General features: G+C 45.4%; 1 protein-coding gene across 1 annotated transcript in view; it reads right to left on the reverse strand.

Annotated features, from left to right (window-relative positions):
* COL22A1 (collagen type XXII alpha 1 chain) overlaps positions 1–22,416 on the reverse strand; it is a 381,540-nt gene that overhangs the window by 198,198 nt on the left and 160,926 nt on the right. The window contains exons 6-12 of the mRNA XM_019528200.1: positions 13,416–13,539; positions 11,363–11,638; positions 10,484–10,564; positions 9,669–9,782; positions 9,317–9,361; positions 4,479–4,532; positions 3,162–3,200 (exon numbers count right to left, since the gene is read on the reverse strand). Of these exons, the coding sequence (XP_019383745.1) occupies positions 3,162–3,200; positions 4,479–4,532; positions 9,317–9,361; positions 9,669–9,782; positions 10,484–10,564; positions 11,363–11,638; positions 13,416–13,539 (733 nt within the window). The remainder of the gene's footprint in view (positions 1–3,161; positions 3,201–4,478; positions 4,533–9,316; positions 9,362–9,668; positions 9,783–10,483; positions 10,565–11,362; positions 11,639–13,415; positions 13,540–22,416) is intronic.

A 22,416-nucleotide genomic window follows, 5' to 3' on the forward strand; every position in this document is an offset into this window, starting at 1 on the left:
TAAAACAGATACTTGTGTTTGCAACACAATACTAGCACATGCATAAATGTGACAGCAGTCTTGCTTCATCACCAGACTGCACTTGAGACCTCATGATGTAAAGTAGGAGCTTCCACAGCTCAATCTAGCAGACTAACTCACATAAACCGGGGCTGAAACAGATTCATCTGCAAACAAAACCTGCAGAAAAAAGGATACTGCATACTGAGGCGCGATTCATACAGCTACAGGTATTTTGTCAGCACAGTGGAGTATCTGAGGCCAAGGCCTACAGGTCCAACAACCTCTTAGTGTACTCGTATGTATTTCAGTTCAGAGAGATCAAGCACCCATCAACCTGTCATACTCAAATATCCTAAAGATGCCATCGCAGCATATTGGTTTTCGGTCATCCGAATCCTTGTTCCTAAATTTTTCAGTCTGCAAGGAGAATTTTAGCCACAGTTGGTTTCACTTTTTGCTCTACCCCTACATACTTGGTGTTGTACGATATCCAAAAATAAAGGCGAACCTTTCCCTGACACACTTCAGTAGACTCCCTTGGGCCTTAACCTGATGTGATAGAGTGAAAAACCAGCCTCTCTGCCTCTACTCTCGTCCTGGCAGAGATTAGGAGCTGACCTCAACTGAATGCCTGAGACCTTACACAACCAGCCCCACAATATAATAAGGTTTTACAAAAGCACGGCTGGCAGGCATTTGGTGTCGCACAGCTGGAGAGCACTACTGTAATAAGGGGAGGATTTTAATCAGCCCATCTCAGCTCTCTCAAAGGCAAGATAACCTTCTTCTCTTCCATCAGCACTTGAGATGTGAGCACCGTCCTCAAAAAGACCAGAATACAAAGGAGAACAAAGAAAGTCCCACATGGCTCTGAGGCTTTTGAATTCAGGAGTTTTCTCTTCTCTGGTTTCTCAGCGAATGAGCAGCCCACGCCATCATAAACCACTGGAGACAGAGCTGTCTGTCCCAGCCAAAATGCAAAGTGGGAATGAAGAATTTATACAGCCAGGGCAGTGCAAAGGGAATTCATGCCAAGAGGTATACGACTTGTCTGCTCCCACGTGACTCCTCTGCTCACCTGCTCAGCAGCTGAGACCCCCTCTTTGGGAAGTCACACTCGCGCACTCCCTTCTTCCATCATGAGTACAAACCACACCTAGAATTGCAGGGATCTATTTTGTAGCCACGTTGGTCTGGGACCAACCAAAAATGAAGTTTACTTTCCACCTAAGGGGACTTTTACCATCTTTCATTCCCCCTCAGCCTGTGGAAGGGCACGTGTGCCCAAAAGCTTATAAAGAAAGATCATTTTGTTTGCCATTTTCTTCTTGTTCTAACAAAAGGTACCACCTTCTGAACCTAAAATTGCACACACTTGCCTCCCTGGCTGCCAAATGTACTAGCTGTTTCCATCAGTCACGTACCAGTGCTCCTGACACATGCACACACCGTTCCTCTCCTTCTGCTCCCACCAGGTGCAGACCTTCGAGGCAGCTGATGATGAACAACCCAAGTGCTCAACATCTCCACAGTTCAAATCAGCAATGCCACCCCCTTGGACCTGCTCCCAGGAAGACCAGCCCAAATCAGCAGAAACACCACCACCACCTGCTATACTAGGGGCAGGCAATTATTTCGGGCAGAGGGCCACTTACCAAGTTTTGGCAAGCTGTTGAGGGCCACATTTCCCTCTCTAGTGCAGAGAAGCAGGGAATGGGGGGTCTCAATGCTGGGTCCTGCTGCCAGCTTCCCCTGGGTCCTAATGCCCCTGGCTCCTGTCATCCTTGACAGGCAGCCAGGAGCAAATAAATATTGAATTTTCTAAATGTTATAGGGGCCCCACAGGCCAGGTATAATGGCCTGGTGGGCTGGATCTGGTCCCCGGGCCATTTTTTGCCCACCCCGAGCTATACCAAAATACCCTTGAGGGGGAACACATTCTCCGCTGGCCAGAGGGAAACCCCTCTGCTGCTGACACGGACCCACGCTACCTCTGCTGATGAGCATGCTAAACAAACAGCAGGCGGCTCACAAACTCATCGATGACATGGTGCGTGCTATTTTGCGGCAACCCACGATGGTGCCTGGCTGCTCTGCATCTCGCAGAGTTGCTGCTCAAAAGTAGCAATAGGTTTTTCAATCAAGAACTTGCAGACTCGCCATTTCCCCCCGACAAAGGGACAAAGGCACGAGGTGACGCTTCCTGCCACTCGGATCTGTGCGGCACAGATCAAGCCCTATGAAAAGGTCACTTATTTCTGTTCCAGCGCAAATGTCTTGAATAGCGGCTGTCTGACCCAGACCACACGTTGACATGGGCTGACATCAGGCTGGAAATCACTTTAGTGCCTACTGCAAGGCAAACTCTGCCTGCTGGCAAGAATGTCGCAGGTACAGAAATACAGACACAACTTGTATCTGTCCCACAACTGTGGACTGACTCAGTACCGATTTTTATCATAAGCAGCCTTCCGTTAAAACTTGAGCAATGCACTACTGATGTATCAAATTAACAATGACAACCCCTACAAGGGGGGACTGGAAGGCCCAATAATTATGAGCTCGCTCTCTCTGCCGGTGCAGGGTTCTTCTTCCCTGCAGTACATTCATTGTTTCATTATCCAGTCTCATGTTATATATACCAAGCAGGGGCATTTCCCTGGAGAAAAGGTCACGCAGGCTGTTATTTCTCAATTTCAGGCCCCTTCCTGCCATTAATTTTAATTTATCCCAATGATGCCCTGCTACTGCCCTATTTAATAAATTCAGCTTTTCCACAGGTGATCACCGTCGTCAAAAACATTTGTAGTCACTTCATGTCCCCCCAGAGCTGTCCCTCAATCACCTACTTTAAATCTTTCCACACCAGGCAACCCTTTTGTCCCCATCAATCTTTTCTGTTCTTCTCTCCAATTTGTCAGTGTCACTCCGGTAATAAGGTGAACCGATCGTCATTCAGGTACAGAGAGCGACTATTAAAACCTTCCTCTCCAATATGATGCCTCAGCATGCGCAAGCCTTATTTTACATTAGCCCTTTAGCTACCATTAGGCATAGAAACCCGCATCTACATTTGCAGAATACTAGCTTCACCCCTTATTTCTTTTGTCACTGCTGATATCCTTTGAATGCATTTTCCCCCAGAGAAAGAAACCTACCTTTTCTCCTTTTTCTCCTCCTCCATATGCTCCTCTGGCCTAGAAATGAGAGGGGAAATGGTCGATTTAATACACACCAGTGTTATTTTTCACCTCTTTCTTCAAGGATCTCAAAGCATATTAGGAACATTAATTAATTAATCTAAAATATCAGGGGAAAATTATTATGGCGTGATGAGGCTATCAGTGCTCACATGGTCCTTTCCAGGTTGAAGTGCATAAAACAATGACACTGCTTTCAAGAGGTTATAACCCAAGGTATTTGTCCCTATAAGGGGAAAGGTCTATTCCTGTAGATTCACTGGGAGGATCTGTGCCTGATTAACAAAAAATATAAAGAGAGAAATAAACCCCACTTCCCAGAGCAATTTATGTGACACAAGAAAACAGGACTCCAGGAACAAAACCAGGTGGCTACTTTAGTAGGTGGCTCACATACTTTCAGCGTGACAGTATTTGAGTTTAGTTCAAACTTGTTACACCGCTCAGTAGCACGGCACCTACCCAGGGGCAGAGAGGTCAAGTGGCTTTAAACCAGATTAGCAGTTTAAAGCAAAATTAGGGGGGAGGGTCCTGATCCCTAGCTCCCCCACTCCAACCACCAAACCCCAGCTTCCCTTTATGCCACATATGGTTTCCTTGGGCAGGTCTAAACCATGGTGCCCAGCAAGGCCCAGCCAAAGGTTTCTCACCATGTCCCACCAGCTGGTCCTCACTGGTGTGATTATGGGATTAAAGCACACTTGAGGGAGTGGGTCGGCCTGACATGTCTGCACACATCTCAGCCAGGGTTTGCTACTGCACCCATCCACTGATATTTGGGACATCTGACATGACACTCCAAAAGCAAAGGTGCCCTCAGCCTTACTTATAAATTCCTATTATAAACCCAGTTTCCTTTGCCTGTTGGATAATAGAAGCTTTTTCTTTTTTTTAATAAGGAACAACTGACCAAATGTCACTTGATCTCAGTCTCACCTGCACGTGCATAGCCAAGAAGGACTATCTCCCTTCCCCTTGTGTGTGACCCTCACTAAAACCTCCCAGGTGGATGCTTAACTGCATTCACCAGTCAACAAGCTGATTCACACATACTAATTAAAAACTAGTAGGGGGTCAGCTATGATGTGGAGGCAGTGAATCATAACCCACAGACAACTGCATCAGCTGAACAACGCAAAAGTGAAATTCAGCCCCAGCCAGAGGCCCAGCATGGATCCACAAAGCGCACAAAATTGTAAAGAGGATGCTAAGCCTAATATACCGTCTCACACTGTCTAATGTAGAGCCATCCAGCCTCTATACTCCTGTACTTACCAACTCTCCTTTTTCTCCTTTTTGGCCAGGAAGCCCTCGGCTGCCACTTTCGCCCTTGAAAAGAGGGAAACAGTATTAGCACGACAACACCAAAAGCACATTCCTTTGATGGAAAATGCACTCACATTTCTTGTCAACAGCCAACAACTTCAGAGTTGTCACATGTTACGGTCTCTGTGCTAAATGTTTCAGTTAAATAAAAAACGTGTGTTTATTGCTGTGATACACAGACTGTCTAGAAATACTGAAGCATACACCTCCTGACCCCTCAACTTGCAGTTAGCAACAAAGGGTGCTACTGCAGTCAGAAGAACCATGTGGGTATTGCTTTATTTAACTTAAATTGGAACGTGGGTATATTATAGGCACCGTTCTTGATTTTTAAAGACACAGAGAAGCTTTGAAGAAACTTTGTCAAGGAGAAGAGACCTTTCCAATGTGGACCAAGGAAAGCAAAAGCCAGACAAAGAAAAGAAAAATAGCACACCACAAAGAAAAAAAAAGTTTATTTTTTCTAGTTTCTTAATTTTTTTTTTAAAGGAATATTTTAAAGCTGATGAAAAATGTTTTCATGCAACAAAAAAAGTCTCTACCAGTTCTGGATCTGCAGTTTGTGTACATGGGGGTTAGGTGAGGGGGAAAGGGCTCTAATGACCTTTATATCATGCATAATGCATAGATAATTTACATAATGCAAATGGTGGGTTTTTGCTTTACATAATGCAAATGATAATTTGCATCATCACAGAGCCTCACAGGAGCTGAGAGGCTTCATACCAGCTATGAACTGATTGCCCAGAGGACTTTTCCATCTATTGACTCCTCTGTTAAATCTTATGAAATATGAACTTTCATTTCTACCCAGGAGAACTTTTATAATCTCTTCTCCAGTGCCTGATGAAGGGTGTTTGTGCCCAAAACCTTGCAATTAAAGAAGATTTTTTTGCAAAAATCCCATTGGTCTAATAAAAGATACCATCTCTACTACGAGTCCTGATTGCCTAATGACCTTTCTGGACTTTTATCCCATCCCTACTAGGCAGGGGCTGATTCAGCCTCTGCACAACACAAAGCAATTTTAAGCCTACTCTCACCCCTGCTGACTTCCAGCACTTCCCTGGAAGATTTTATACTAGTAAGGGGCTGGTGGAGAGGACTGCGTCCCATCCATGCATCTTCCACCCAGCGTATATCCTTGCAGAAAGCACCCTAGAGCTGCTGTGCTGAGATCCCTGCCTAGCATATTGATCAACGAGCCTCATTTGCTTCCTTATACCACCCAGATGCCTGTATACATTTGTTATCTCCTACTCAGATTAACAACTCCTCAGGGTAGGGGCCGTGTCCTTGCTCTGTGTGTGCATACAGTGTCCAGCACAAAGTGGCCGCCACGCTAAAAGCAATGCAGTGCTGCAGATGCTCCCACATTAAACACAGATTCCCTCCGAGCACGGCTTACTCATGAATTCATGATGGTAAATTCAATTTGTTCTTGTCAACACTTGTAACTACGGTGTTTTGAGCTGCCACTGCTTGCTGAGCCCCTTGACAGGAGCAGGCACTGCTTTTTGATGGAGACAATCTTTGTAAGGCCACAGAGACCAGCTGATGGTTTTGCTGTTTAATCTGATTATTGTTACAGAAGAAAAAGACACTCCCAGAATGAACAAGAAGGGCATCGTGACAGCTTGTTGCCAAAGAAATTCAAGCCGGAAGAGCAGGTAAATTAACTGACTGCACAAAAGGGGTCACAACACTGTCTCTGCCAGGTTGTGCTTACAATAAAACACAGCTCCTTTCCCTTTTGGGGATGACAATAATTATATTTATCATTTCTCCAGCACTTCTGATAGGCATCCTTTCTTTAGCACTGTGACACTGTGTACACATGCTGTACAAAAGCTGGTAGACCACAGCAGATCTGCAATACAGGCAAGACAGTAAGCTGCAGAACATAAAAATAACCTTGGCCATAGGGCCGTAAAGCAAATTATTGGAAGTGTAGGGAACAGAGCTGAGGCCTCCTGATGACAAACCCGATGCTGTAGCCAAGGCTGCTTCTGACCAGGTGTGCAAAACAAGCTGTGCAAAGAAAGGCTATATTCACCATTTTACTCTGTAGCAAATGAATGCTATGGCTCGGTTTCCACATTCACACTCTTTCTTCCGAATCTATTCCCAGCTCCACTTTTTGCAGCACCATTTTTGCTGCATCTCCTTCCAAAGCATGTCTGGTGTGTCACACGGTATTACCCTCAGCTTGACAGCAGAGAGAGAGGACTGCGGCAGAAAAACTTGCCTGCAAGGGCATTTTCCCTTTCTCTAATCACAGGGAGCCCTTCTGTCTTGCCCTGGGTTACGAGATTTAAATTGGAGAACTACAGGAGCTCGTTATCTTCCTACACTGGATTTTTGCTCGTTTGCACGCCACATTCACATGACAACGTCACAAGCCTGACAGCTATGGGGCCTTCCTCAGTACCAATGTCGAAGAGCCCTTTAGTCCATCCATACGCACTTGTGACAACTTCAGTAAGGACTGAATAACTGTACTGAAGGGCGAACCTAGGCCCCAGTCACTCACAGCTGGACAGCACGCTGCACGGAGAGATGTGCTACCGCCCCACGCTGTGATCCAGTCCCAACCCCTCCCCTGCTCCCTCCTATTCTGGGGACAGAACAAGATCCTTCCCCCATTGCACAGCACCTTCCCCCCCTCTCTGCAGCTGACCAGCTCCTCTCTAGCCATTAGAAAGAGGGGCTGAGCTGGACTTTCCCTGCTCTGCCCACCGGCTTGCAGTACTGCCAGCTTTCCTGATCCTGTGAACCTTCCCATTTGTTTCTAGTGCCCCAGCTCCTGGATTCAGGTGGTGCTGCTGTTAAAAAAGTCATGGTTTAATCCTCATGGTTGCAGAGAAAAGTTTTAACATGCAACTCAAGTGCACCCTAAAGGTTCAGAAACCGGAAGTTAAGAAAACAGAGACCCCCTCCCCACATCTGGCCCCGGGTCCAGCTGCAGCAAGCCAGCCCTGGCAGCAGCAGCAGGTAAGGCAGCACTTGTCCCACCCTCTGTTCTCCTTGTTGCCCCAACTCCCTTGCTCTCCGGTGCTTGGCACCCCACCCACAGCCATTTCCCCATCCTGCCCAGGGTACAAAAACTGCTCACTATACCTCTGACGGTAGCAAGTCAAGCTTTTAACATTCATGGCACATGGACATCATTAATCCCAGCACGGATGAAGCCTGCTTTGCCCTGGTTGGCAGTAGGAGAAGCTGACGCACAGAGAGATCGAATGGTTTGCCATGTTCTGCAAACCAAGCCATCAGCAGAGCTTTGATTGAAACCGAGTCCACAACCCAGCATGGACTTGGCTCACTGGACCTCTGTGACACCAGCCTGCCTTGGCTTGTACGTGTCGTGGGAGATCAAAGGCAAGTGATGGCTTTCCACGCATCAGTGCAAAAGCATTTCAAGTCAATCATTCTCATTGTTTTAATCGCTTGGGAGGTGAAGTGAACTAGTCACTAGTTAGAGTCTGTTAAACACGGTATGTGTAACACGGTGCAAAAATACCCTCTTTGCACATTGCTGCTAGTACCCAACTGAGCTCAGGTATCTCCACGTTGGGCTGCACTGCACAGCGTAGACGGCGTGCCCCCAAACATACACAGCTTGCCAATGGGTAAAGCAACGCCAGCTTTGTGTTTTAAATCACTGTCCGGCTTTTGTGCTCTTCTCGGAACAATTCGACACGGTTCTGGCACGCTGCAAAATAGCCCATCATTACTTAAACTGTCACCCATTAAGAGAGGGAGCTGCTATTTATAGCCACAAAGAAACAAAGGGAGGAATTTGCTGCCAACTTAACTGAGCACAGCTCAAAGTTAACAGGCCCGTGTCCATTTACTCGAACAGAAAACATGCCCTTCCCCACCCTCAGCGCGCGGCATTTCTTTGCACAACCCAGAAATATTTTTCTCAGGGTGTTTCGGCAAGCGTCTCCAAAAAGCCAGGATCTTTCAAGCCATAAAGCGTAAATGACCGCCTTGCTGCTCTCTTTTATGAATAGAGATTTGCACTTCAACCGTCATTTCTGACGTCTCGTCCCTCCGGTGCTTCGGCTTAGCAATCAAATAGGGAAATCAAGTTTACACACAGCCTGAATCATAATTCAAAGGTGCAACATTGAACGTCACACGACTAAGGGACATCCAACTGAGTCATATTTAGAAGCATCAGCAGGAAGCAGAGATGAGCTCTGCAGAAAGCTGTGTGGGGAAAAGGCCCAGGTAGAGTACAAGCTAATGTACAGCTCACATTGCAAAGCTAAAGAACAGAAGGACTTGAGGTGCTGTGTGCATTTTAAGAGGAACTCTTTGCTAGAAGTGTGACCTAAATTTAACATCCTACAATGACTCAAATGGTCTTGCCAAGGAAAATAGATTACAGGGCGCCATTTCCCTAACCCCGTTCTCATAAAGTTCATGGAATGTGACCAATGGTAATAACATCGCCCAAGGTGCATTGCAGATACTGCAGAGCGTTCCTGGAAAAGCCTCATCCAGACCTCATACGTAACACCAGTTACGTGGGAAACTCATGTGCAAAAAACCTGCCTGTTAGTAGTTCTGCATGCGCCCTGCGAATGCCGTAATGGGATGAAAGGACCCATTCTAGCTTCTACACTCTGCCATACGCTATTCGAGACTCAGCTGACTCCTCCTCTAGTTTGCCTTGACATCAGTTAGCTTTTGGTCATCGAACTCATCAGGTGGTGCAGAACTACCCAGCACATCAGCTATTTGTTAATAGACAAATTGAAAAATGCAGTACTGACCTTTTGACCTTGAGGACCTTCGGGGCCAACTGGACCCCTCTCACCCTAAGGAGAAAAGAAGGACTTTAGGAGACGGCACGTCTCATTACATCAGAACAGCGAGTGGCCCAACAGAGAGGCTCTAGACTGCCCAGTGCCACACAGGTAGTTAGTGGTGGAAGAGGGGGCTGCACACTTCCAGTGCTCTTATCACTGGACCACTCTTACTTGACTCCATTGATCTACACTTTTATCCTGCCTGGCACTGCAAATCAAGCACCAAGCGTTTGACAGCACCCCCTCCTATGCCAGACCATGCTATTTAACCCAAAAAGCAGCAGATGTTCCCAACAGAGAGTGCCCCAACACTCACCCTCTCTCCAGCAGGACAAGAACAGTTGAGGGTCTTTATGTGACCGATTTGTTCACTGCCAACAGTGGGTTTGACTTCAGCAGGTGGTGCCTCCGTAATAACCGTCACCTGGCACTGAATCCAAAAAGCCCATGTTATTATCAGGTCTTTGCTTTAGAGACTGCATTTGCCTTTTACCCACTTTTCAGAAGCCAAACTGGCATTTATTTGGGCAAGTAGCTGAGTGTCATGGGGGTCAAAAGGATCAACAGAATTTTAGTGTCTTTCCTACTATCATTTTTTTTTAACTAACTGAATAGTACCTGATTTGATGCTGAAATCCTGTTCAGCCAAACAGCAGCTATAGAGGCAAGAAGCTCTGAAAACTTCCCCACCTTTTTTCTTTTTTGCAATGCAGACATCTGTCGACGGGGAATTGAACTGAGACTAACTAGCAACTTTTGCTGCTCTAGCTCTTCCCCTATAGTGGCAGTAGGAAACGTTGGATATTTTTATATTGAGTTTTTATTCTGCGCTCAGCACTTGGACACTTCAGTGTTTTCTGTTTCCCCCTGACAGCTTTACAGAGAATAGACAGGGACTAGGAGACTTCTAATTTTTTATACTTCTTTCTCCTCTTTTTTGTTCTTCTTCATTTATGATGAACCCTTCTCTATGTTATGTGACCAGTACAGTTTCCATTTGATTTGCTGTCATTATTAAATCATAAACTTACACTGGTACATCCCCTTATTGGAATAAAAGAATGCAACTAAGAGAGAGGGAGACTGCATGTGTGTTAAAGGAGCAACACCAAAAAAAAAAACCCAACTTACTGGTCCAGAGGGAATGTCACAGCAGGTTTCCAACTCAGCATGTCGAGAATCACAGTAAATCACCATGCGCTGTAGATCAAACTAGAAAACAAAATACAACAATAGGCCCAAGGACTGTGAATTATTAATGATAAGTTGCCCTAGTGCTCTGATACAAGAAGTGCACAGGAATAAAATAAGGGGCTAGATCCATAATGGCTCTAGGACTTCTACAGCCACTACTTATTCCTCTCTCTATGAGCAAATAATAAGTTGGCATGATATAAGAGGTACAAATTAATAAGATTTTGATGATCTGGACTCAGTAAAGGTCCTTTACCACAGCTTACAAGAGTGAAGAGATGTATTAACCTCTCCGTCCCAGACAAATTCCTATAAGGAATAGCTACCTACACCCTTTAGCCAAGATCAAGTATAGCACTAATTTAAGACCTATTAGATTTAAGAGCCTGTAAAGTGGGATCTATACCCTGCCTTTCCAGGGGCGAACTCAATGATATATCAGATTTTCTACTGCTAACTACTATGCATGAATGCCATATAAAGCCAGATGGAGCCAACCTTTTTTTTTTCAATACCTAGTTAGGTACTATATAGATCGGGTGACATTTCAGGGTGATCAGTACCAGTGAGTTTGCACTGGACTTTGACAAAGACAAACTACAACTGTCCAGATGGATGAAAAAAAGTTCCTGATTTTAACGCCTTACTACATGCTTCAACCCCCCCGGCACTGGATGGGACACGGGTCATTCCCATCCTAGGCAGGGATTCAGTACGTGGCATGGAATAAGGAAATAGTATAGCCCATCTTCCTGCCTTTTACAGCTGGCCAGAGAGCCGCATCCCCAGGTCTCAATCTGCTTACTCAGGACTTACATCAACGGGTACGCTGTCATAAAGCCGTTTGCCAATCACAGTCTTTCCCTGAATGTCGATATTTTCTCTGTCTTCAATAGGGAGCGTCTGCACCAGCTTGCAGTCTATGTAGAGGGAGACGCTCTTGGACTGGATGCTGAGGGCGATCTTATGCCAGTTGCGGTCAAACAGGTCGCTGACTCGGGCGCTTCGGAAGACCACTCTCACGGCATCCTTGGTCAGGCCGATGGCACTGTACTCCACAGCTTTGTTGTCCCCGTCCAGCCGGATAGAAACCTGAGAACCAACAGAAATAGCCCTGCACATACAAACAAAACTTTCTTCTCTCAACAGTCATCCTCTCATCTACGCCATATCCCAAAGGGCTTGATGGAGTCATTCAGTTAATGATAGTAGAGGAGGAAGGACAGAGATACAAGCAGGGGGCTGGGGGATATACATTCAGATGAGATATTAAAAGAGACCAAGGAAGGACAAGGCAGAGGGATACAGAAAGGCTGAAAGCCATTAGATGGCACCTGGTATAAGTCACCTACTCTTGTGACCCAAGAGTAACAAAAGGCCTGGAGCACTGAGTGCCTGGGATCAAACCAATGATGTTTTCAAGCAAGAGAGAAAAAGTCCAGTTTAACCCTCCGCTTTACCATCATCACCCACCAAATGGAAACTCTGCTGGTTCATTGTAATTGCCACCCGATCTCATTCCCTCCATTGCTAAGACCCAACCGCCATAGATTTCGATCTGTCTTTGGAGGGTGGAATAAGCAGCGTGCAGAGCAAACTATGGGATTTAGGAGCAAGCAGATATGGGTGAACCTTTTCAGAAGCATCTCAGTAATTTAGGACCCTCAATCCCTTTTGAAAAAAGGCATCCGAATTGGTAAACCCACGTGACAAACCAGAACCTAGGTGGAACAGAAGGAGGCATCTAATGGGCCGTCTCAAGTCAGGCATCTGGTCCTGGGGTTAAAAAGGTGTTCAAACACCACCCCTGCTTTAAGTTTCCAGTGGTTTAGTGGTAAGCATCTTAGCACCGAGGTGTTCAGGACTGGCATTTGGAGGACAGGCATATCTCTCTCATTTGCTGCCCCAGGAAGCCAGCTGTCTACCCCCCCACATCCTTCAATCACCTCCCTAGGAAAAGGCAACTATTTTTTTAAGTGGGTTGAAGCTTCAGTGGAGGCATGTACCGCGCCAGCCTGATCGGGCCATATATCTATGGGAGTCTGAGTCTTACCAACTTTGAATGAGGCCTGAGCTCCTAAGCGCCTGCAGTGACTTCTGGGAATAGTACTGCAGCGCTTTTGAAAATAATGCTCATGATCTCTGTTGTTTTTTGCTTTCCAGATCTAACAGGCTTGATTTTTCAGCTCAGCCCAGCAGAAAATGGACTCACGAGTTATTTTATCCTAAGAAAACAATGTGCGTATGCTGGGCAAAAACAATTCCTGGGACCCGGTGGTAAAAATCCTACACAGGAACAGATAAGTCTATCATGCTTTGTCTCTGAGGATCTCAAAGTGCTTCAGGTATCAGTGAATTACCTTTCAAAAAACCCAGGTTGGAAAAGCAAGCATTGCTATTCCCACTTCATAAATAGCAAAGCAGAGGCAGAGAAACACTGCTTGACATATCCAAGGTCAAACAAGAAGCATATGGCAGAGCCAGGGGTAGAAGCCACCTGTCCTGAGCGCTAGTCCTGTGCTATAATTACAGAGACCACCTTCCCCCATTCAGCACAAGCAATAACTTTTCCTAAACGGCACTAGCTGAAAAACTTCAAAATTTGAAGTTCACATGCAAAGTTTTTTAGGAATGGGGACTTGTTCGCAGAGATTTTGCTAGCCTGGCACACCTCCCTGCAGACAGATAACCACCGTGGGCCAATGTAAACAGGGGCTGTTTCCAATTCAAAGTGCACTGCAGTGACCTGAACAATGGGCAACCCAAAGGGCTTGTTATTAATCCTTTCTGAAGAGATAGTGGGAGTCTAAAGCAACCATTCTGGCTTGTCCAACACGTCTTCTCCGAACCGCTGGAAAGAGTCCTGTACCTGAGGTATCCCGTATTTGTCGATAATCTGCCAAATATACCAGTCCTCTCTCCGGGAAGCTTTCCGGAACTTGAAGGTCGTTACAAAGGCATATTCATCAGGCAGGCCTTGTGGGAAGACATCCCTGGGAGACAGGGGAAGAGAAAAGGCTTAACAACACAGAACTGAGACTCCAGCAAAAAGCTCTGCATGTCCTAGCAGGGTTTTTTGAATGGCGTCACACCGTAAAGTCTGCCTTATCTGGTCACGCGGACATGGGCAGACATGTGATGCCCCACCCAGCAGCTCATGCCAACCCCATCCTTGAGGAGTCCTTCCCCATTCCTTCGGTGACAAAAAATCATTCATTTGCCATCCTCCTCCTAAGCACAAAACTCCCAGATTTTGCAGATGGCCCCATGCCAACAGGCTGGGATGTACCCGTTGCTGTAGTACACCTCGCCGCCCAGCAAGGCACACTGCGTGCTTGCCCCGCTCTGGCAGCATCCAAAAGCAGGCAGGCCAAACTGGCACAACCCTGCAGCAGCAGGGAAGGATCTTAAATGTATCTGCATCCAGATGAGACAGGCATTGCCTCCTGGGGAGCAGATACCTTTCTCTTGATGATGAGACTTTCTGAAAACACACACTGCCCAAACGTTTGGAGTTTACTTCATTGCCACCAGTCAATGCCCAGGCTTGCAACAACAAAGAAGAGCAGCCTGACTAAGTCAACCTTGCTACTACATATATGTCGCCGCTTGTGGCTACCCAAGGGGCGCTTTGGCACCCATCAGTGCTTAATAGCACAATGGTGAGGAAAGCTGTTCTCATTGCTCTCCAGCTGACGGCATCCACGCCTGTGCTGACACTTGCAAGGTCAGAGCAGAAGCCGGGTCTGCAAACTTGGAGGCACTGAAAACTAGAGGCTGCTTCTGAAAAAAAGCAGGGCGCAGGGGTTTAAAACAAAACCTCAGATTCTTTGCACACCTCAGCAATGAGTGAACAGCAACTATGCAAAGCCATTTTCATTTCATGGACAGGCAGTCCTAGACATACAGCGTTTCCAGTTACAACAAACGGCACTTACAATGTTTGCAAATCAATGCCCTGTTTCGACTTTCTGACATCAGTTTGGACTTTACAACACTTGATCCCATGCCATGACACGCCAACGGACAAATTGGCCACGTCACCCATCTCCCTGGAGGACATCTGTCCAAACTTCCTTGGACACTTTCTTTAAGAAAACAGATGAGACTCCAGACAAACCTGGAGCCAAGACTCCCAAGAAGATTTCAGCCAAGAACCCTTCAAAAAGTCCAACCACGAGTCCTCCAAAAAGTCCAGCAAAGTCACCTCAAAGAAGTCCTTCCAAATCAATATGATTGCTATTTACACGATAAATGCATTATGTAGCTATATTACTCATCTATAATTGATAAGAGTACAAAATTCTGGGTTATTTTTGGTAAAAATAGGGTATCGGGCCTTGGTCCCAGAACCAACCCCCCATTTATAACATTGCTCCTATGGGAAAACTGGTTCCGAGTTACAGCGTTTTGACTTAAGACGTGGTTTTCAAGAACCAACTGTGTCATAAGTCCAAGGACTGCTTGTAAACTAATCCAACTATCATGAGTCTGCACTATGCATTTCATGGTTTCAAGACACCAGAACAGATATCACAAGGATTTAAATCCATTGTTGCTGGGCCTCCTAACACACTCGCACCCCTGAGCTTCCAATAGAAGCTGCTGGGACTCGGCACCTCTGAAAACCAGGCCAGGCTGAGAGATCAAACCAGCTTGCCACAGTAGCCTTCAGCTAGAGAGACTCAGGTCCTGCTGCTAACAACTTAGGCAGTTGTCTTCCCCCATTGTCCTGATTCCCAGCATCCCACCTCTCTCTTAGTGCACAAAACAGCCAGACTGCTCCCTCCCCTCCAAGCTGGAGACCCCCATCCTGGTGTTTCACACCATCGAATTGTAGCCTCACTGAAGGCCTTTGTCATGCCAGGGCTGCAACAGAGAATGGAGCTGGTATGAAGCTGTAAAGTCAAAGAAAGCCCCCAGAGCAGGCCAAGAGATGTCTGGAAGGGGACAGCCAAGGCCATTTCATTGCTCCCCCGGTGGGACACTAAGCCAGGCCTTGCCTACCTTTGACACGTTAGTGTGATCTTCCTGCAGAGCAGTGCTGGCTTTGCACATATGTTCGGTACGAATTGTCCACAGAAGAATGGCGGCCCTTTAAATCACTGGCAGACTGAACTGACCTCCCCTCTCCAAAAAACTTTCCGAATGAAATGCCGCAGACCACGTGGTCTGCAAAGCCATGAAAGAACATCAGCCACCTGGTAGCCACAACCCCATATCCTTGCAAGAGCGCTGGCACTGCGAAAATCCCTGCAGCCAGCACCAATTGTGCTGCATTCCCTCTCGCTCGCTCCCCTTCTTGCCAGGCTTCCTTCCTCTCTTGCCAAACAGACATCAGCAGGCCTTAGCACCCCTAAATCTTTTGTCTGAGACAGTTTTTTTCCTGCCTTCGCACCTGCTCGTGGTGTCTCGTCCCCAGCTCTTCTCTGTTGAGCTCCTATTCCTAATGCTCTTTTATTCCCAATTTCCCTGTGTCCCCACCGTGAGCCCTGAACATCACCTGGTGCCTCTCACTCATTTTCAGACTGCTGCCCGCTATGATGCAGCTCGCTGGAATCACATCTGGAAGCTGGTTAGCTCAGCTAGTGTTAAACCAAGCAGCTTTTCATCTCCCCCTGCCTTGAGATTGCCCCTTGGATACACAGCAGATCTGCATTACTTACTTTGTCTGGCTATACTTCCTCCACCCTGTTAGAAGCTCTCACTTAAAAGCCAATCAATAAGCCACTGAATGCTGGCAAAAGGTATCAAGGTAATTACCATGGAGACAGGTGACACTTTCTAGACTTATCTAGTGGAGGGATGCAGCAATCATAGTATCGTCGTGCTTAGGGGCGGAAGGGACCTCAATAGATCATCAGGTCCGACCCCCTGCCCTGGGCAGGAACGGGTGCCGGGGTCATAGCACCCCAGCAATGTCAAGAGCAATGTGCTCATCTCCCAAACAGCCCCAACAGGGTCTCAGTTCAGCAACACGCTGACACGGGTGTTGCATCCTAAGTCATGTGCCTGGATCCCATTGAAGTCAGTGGGACTTAAGTGAGAGTTTCAGACACGTACTTGCAGTTAACCGTCCATTCAAGTGCATGGCTAAAGCAGGGCTCAAGCACCTGCACTCATAGCTGGACGGTTCCACTTCTGGTCTCTCTGCTAAGACTGTCGACATTGCCCCTTGGTACCTGTCTGCTAGGGATGAGTCCCCCAATTCAGTGCACAGCAGCTGCTGCACCCTCCACCAGTTGGAGACATCAAGAAATTCCCCCATCTTTTGTCTGCTTCATCCAAGCATTAGCCACATCCCCATCCCTCAGCTTGAACAGACAGACAAGGGGCTGCTCTTTACGAGTTTCCTTTGAAGCCCACATCACTTTGGGTAAGGTAAGCAGGAGAGGTGCACAAGACATTGGGCTGATTTTAGTGCATAGCCGGGCTCTTATTCTGGGAAGCAACCAAAAGAACCCGTAAGGTGCTTCCAGTCTGAAAGGAAGAGAAATAAACAGCACGAGACCAGTCATGTCTACATGAGACATTTACTGCACAGTTGACTAATTACCTCCGCAGTATATGTCTTGGCATCTACACATGCAGGGCTGTTAGGCTGGAGTCAAATAAGAAACGCTGCAGCAGGACAGTACGTGTAAATACAAGCATTATCCTGATGTGGAGTTTGTTACTCTGCAGCAGCACTCATGGAGATGCTGGAGGGGCTGGCAGGGGTACAGCTTCAGTGCAGGGGCTGCCTGCTGGCTAACCCCACATTGGAGCACCCTCGTGCCACAGCCAGCTCTTCTGCAGCACGTCCAGCCAAGGAGGAGCAGCCCTGGGCTGGCAGGCTGACCCCCGGAGCCCCGGCCAGCCGAGGCTGCTCTGACTCGGCTCATCATGCTGCAATCCTAGACGCGTGTGGAAACAAGGTGCCCGGGACGCAATAAACTCTGGCAAGATAAGTGTCGAGTTTATTGTTGCACATTGATCTGCATGTGTAGAGATGCCCACTTGTCTGCAGACACCGACTTGGGTGATAGGAGCTCTGCTAATGGAAGTTAGATAGCTGTCTTTATGTATAGTCTAGGGAACTGGATGCATCTTTAAATATTAAAGTTGGATGAATTAATAAATAACATTAAAAAAAAAAAGAAAGAAGCTCTTTAATTGTATGTATTAATGAATCTAACTTCCCCTCCATTTCTTTTTTCTTAAGGACCTGAAGAATGGGCTGGAAGTGCCAACATTTGAGAAAAAAAAAAAGCTCTCCGGATGCTCAGAAGATGCGACAAAAGCTGTTGCCGGCATCTTCTGCCTCTGCACCTTTTGGGGAGATGCATCGCCTCATAAACAACAAGTGCTGTCTTTTGGAGCTTTCACGTGATTCCCTTTTTAAAGCACCGATATCCATCTAATGGCTCGGTTAGGTAGATGGGACTTCAAGGCCAGCGAGTGCTGTCCCAAGCAATGTTTTATTTCCCTGCTTTCACCCAAGGCTGAAACGAGCTGCCGATCCATGCTACAGAGCAGATGAAACCCTGCTTTGCAGGATGCCCAATTCCTACTGGGAGCTTTCTGCTGGTGGCTTAGCCCATAACTCTAACAACACGACTGGTCGTGGGAGAGCTCTCCATTCAACTCCACGATGGGAGAATCCCCAGCTGCCCCCGGTTAGTCTAAGAGTTAATTAACCCGAGTTCAAGATCAGGCGAATCATAACGTCTGTACAAAGAGAAGGACAGACAACAGTCAGGGGACTTTATGGCTCCTCTGTCTTTTCAAGATGCAGCACTTAATTTGTCAGGAGAGCCTTCACAGCCTCCATAACCAGACCACAGAGAAAATCATTACATCTGGTTTTATTTCCTGACGCCAAATATAACCGTGGAATAAGGTTGCGGGGAAGGATGTTGCTATGAGGGGTCCCTCGCGGTGTTTCTCCCATATCATGCCATTGGGGAGAGGGGGCGCTCGCTTCTCTGCAGAAACTCAGTGCATCCCTTGCAAACCAACACAAGGCCAAGGCCAAATATAATGGAGCTCCATGGTTCTACACCAGGGTCTGAGACCACATCTGCAAGCCCCCAGATCTGCACAGGCCGATGAAGATCTCCCACATGGATTGCACAAAATGCAGTGCAAGCATCCACAGACACAGTGCCACAGAGATTACACAAGGTGGAGAATGACTTCTGCAAGGATCTGTGGACATCTCCCATCCCAGGAAGCAGCTGTCCATTCACCCAAGCCACCCCATGAATTCCTGCCACACAGCAACGTCTGCAGGGGGGCCATGCATGGGATAAGCAAAGGAGACTTAGTCCAGATGTGCTCTTTAGACATCCAGGCTGAGGCAGGGAAAGAAACCTGTGCTACTTCAGCCACCCTTGCACCCCACCCCATCCTATGCCCCAGGTCAACAAAGCCCTGAAACATCTGCTTCGCTGCAAGCAAGAGCATCAGTCCCACTGAATTCAATGACACCACAAGTGTGATGCTTAATCGGAGCCTTATGTCCATAAACGAACAAATCACTTCCATCTCCAGGGCCATGAATCTGCCATGGGGTAATACAACAGCATTAAAAAAAGATCTTCAAATGAAAAATAAAATCTATTAAATATTAAATTTAATATTAAATTAAATACCTGCTGGCCATCAACTGGCAAAGGTTACCTGGAGGAAGAAGTACTTGCTTTGGCACTATTTATCATTTCAGCTATCTGTTTTATGTACTACAAGGTTTCATTTTATTGAAGTGATGCAATGCTCAAAGGAAAATCCTCCTGAAACTTCGAATATATCTCTAGCTGCTGAAGGAAAATGGTGCATGTGCACATGCACTCACGCATACACACTTTGGATTTGTTTTACGCTAGACCACAGTGGTTTGTAAATTAAAATACAAACAAAGGGTGAAAAAGAGTGGGGTGTTTTTCTCTCTTTATTTGTATGCACTGTTAATTGTTTAGAAGGAAAATGTAGTAATTTAAAAGTATATTTCCATGCTGGCACATACTGATACATTAAAGACGCAGATAGAGCACTAGCAATGGCAATGTAAACCTCTCCCAATCACCACAGTAGTGTTTTTCCCTCGCCCAGAATCATGGATGCGTCAATACAAATCAATGTGATTGAAATCACCAAGTTTAATCAGACTTAAATCATTTTGATTTAAATAATTCATTGCATCTTATTTTATGTTTATAATTTTTTGTATTATTTTTGAAAGAGCTTAATTATTTTTGGTTACTCTCTGCTACACTATATTTGGCCATTCTTTCCACTAACCAGAAGGATACACAGTGTCTATGCAAAATTATTTAATCAATTCTATAGCAATGTATTTATTTAAATTTTAATAACTTCATAAATGACGGAAGCAATTTATACATATTCTTCACTTGCAGATCACTGTTCTGTTGGAAAAAGATTGAACGATGCATTTCTTTTTCATTAGGTATTTTATAATTTGTATGCATGATTTGTGTCAAGTTGTATTTGAATAAAACTAGGAATTCAATTAAAACACACAAAAACAACATTGAATTTATTTGTTCTTTTATTAAATAATATTGCCTTAAGTGTCCTGGATAAATAAGAGGGAGAGTAACTTTATCTAGATATATCTTTCATTTAAAGCTGAGTTATTAAAGGAATATTTTCCAAAGCATTCAAACCAAACTGGTTATTTCTGGTTACTATGGCCTTCAAGATTTTAAAATTGGTAGATCTCATTCTTTCAAACCTAATTTTCAGTTATCAGTTGCAAGAGGAAATTAAACTTTCATTTTCTTTTCTCAGCTCCTGACTGGTTTCTCAACTTTGCATGAACTAGTCATTGAACTGAGCTAGCTGAATAAACTGAAGTGTAGAAAATACTTTTTTTTATGCACCTAGAGGGGAGGTTACAGCTGTCAGAAGCTGGTTTAGTCCTACAACAAGTTCTGGTTGCAAGCACTTAGCCAGCAGCATTCCCCAGGTCAGTAGAGACTCTCTTGAAAACTTCAGCAGCCAACATATTCTATTAATGCATATGATTAATTTAAATAAAATCAATTAACTATATTATAAATTCAGGCTTTAACACAGGCTTTTTATAATTTTAAATTTCTTTTACATAGATTCATTTAAAAACATATTAATGTAAAATAAAATGCAAAATATACACACATACACATATACACACACACACACATATATATATATGCATACACATATATCTATATATAGAGACATATACAGCCATATACATATAGGTGTATGTCTATATGTGTATATATAGACATATATGTATAGACACACAAGTATATATAGACACACACACATATATACACATACACATACATACACACGTATACATATACATATACATACACACACATACATATACACACATACATATATATACATGTATACACATATAGACACACATACATATATACACACATATATACATATAGATTCATGTATACACACATATATACACACATACATATATATATACATATATGCATGTATGCACACATATATACACACATACACATATATATACACACACATATATTTATATACACACATTCACAAATATATATCCATAGATACATATGCACACACACACATACATATAGTTAATATATACTTAATTTTCCAATGCTGTCTTGGTTGCCCCATATCTAACAATTCATCAGTATCAATAACTATTCGCACTCTTATCTCCCTGAGCATATTGGAGATAAAGCTCATTGAAATCTGTGCACAGACTCACTTAGACATTACTAGTCTTTAAATACCACCCATAAACCAAAAGGGTGACAATCATTGAGAAAAATCAATAGCTGGAGTTCATAAAATACAGGCCCAGAATGGACTGAAAAAATCATCTTCTCTGATCTCCTGTACAGCCCCAGGCACAATTTCCTTGAATTAAATGCAAGCTGGAAGCAGAGCACCTCAGTTAGAAAACTTGCCAGCCTTCATTTTAAAAAAATGCTGCCCGTGGAGAATCAACCGCAGCCCTTGTTCTGATGCATAATTACCCTTACAGGTAAAAAGCACCTCATTCCTAGACTGAATTTGACTGTATTTGTTTCTCAGCCACTGCCTCTTTTTTAACTTTTATCTGCTGGTTCCTGAAATAAATATTTAAAAATTGTGGCCAACTGGCCTTTCAACCTTCTCTTGGTTAAGCTGAACATATTGCTCTCCTTGAGGTTTTCACTATACGTCTAATTTTCCAATTCTTTAACCCCGAGTTATCTAAGTCAACTGGCTCCCAGAACTGGATCTGGACTGCGTGGCTCCTCATGGGCCAGGTCTGGATCCAGGCCTGGCAGTGGCAGCAGGGCAAGTAGCAGCAGTGGCAGTGCAGGAGTTAACACCAGTGCTCAATCTCCTGCCATGGACATGAGTTACTAGTGGGCCTGCATACCAGGGAAATCCATGGCAGTCCCTGTCCACACTGGTCCTGCCTTACCTCCATCCCTCCAGGAGCCCCATGGGCTGGGTGACCTCTGATACTCCTGCATTAACCTATTTTCATGGGGCTGCTGATCCAAATCCATTTTCATAGAATCACAGAATCACAGAATCAATGAGTAGGAAGGGACCTAGACAGATCATCTAGTCTGACCCCCTGCCATGGGCAGGAAGGAGCATTGGGGGTTGCAGGGGTCATAAGACCCCAGCCAGGTGCCTATCCAGTCTCCTCTTGAAGATCTCCAGGGAAGGTGAGAGCACCACCTCTCTGGGCAGCCTATTCCAGGCTCTGGCCACCCTTACCGTGAAGCAGTTCTTCCTAATATCTAACCTAAACCTCTCCTCCCTCAGCTTGTGGCCATTGTTCCTGGTGACTCCAAGGGGGGCCCTGGTGAACAGAC

This window comes from Gavialis gangeticus, unplaced genomic scaffold (assembly GCF_001723915.1).
Source record: "Gavialis gangeticus isolate Ggan-Ray unplaced genomic scaffold, GavGan_comp1, whole genome shotgun sequence".
Taxonomy (NCBI): Eukaryota; Metazoa; Chordata; order Crocodylia; family Gavialidae; genus Gavialis; species Gavialis gangeticus.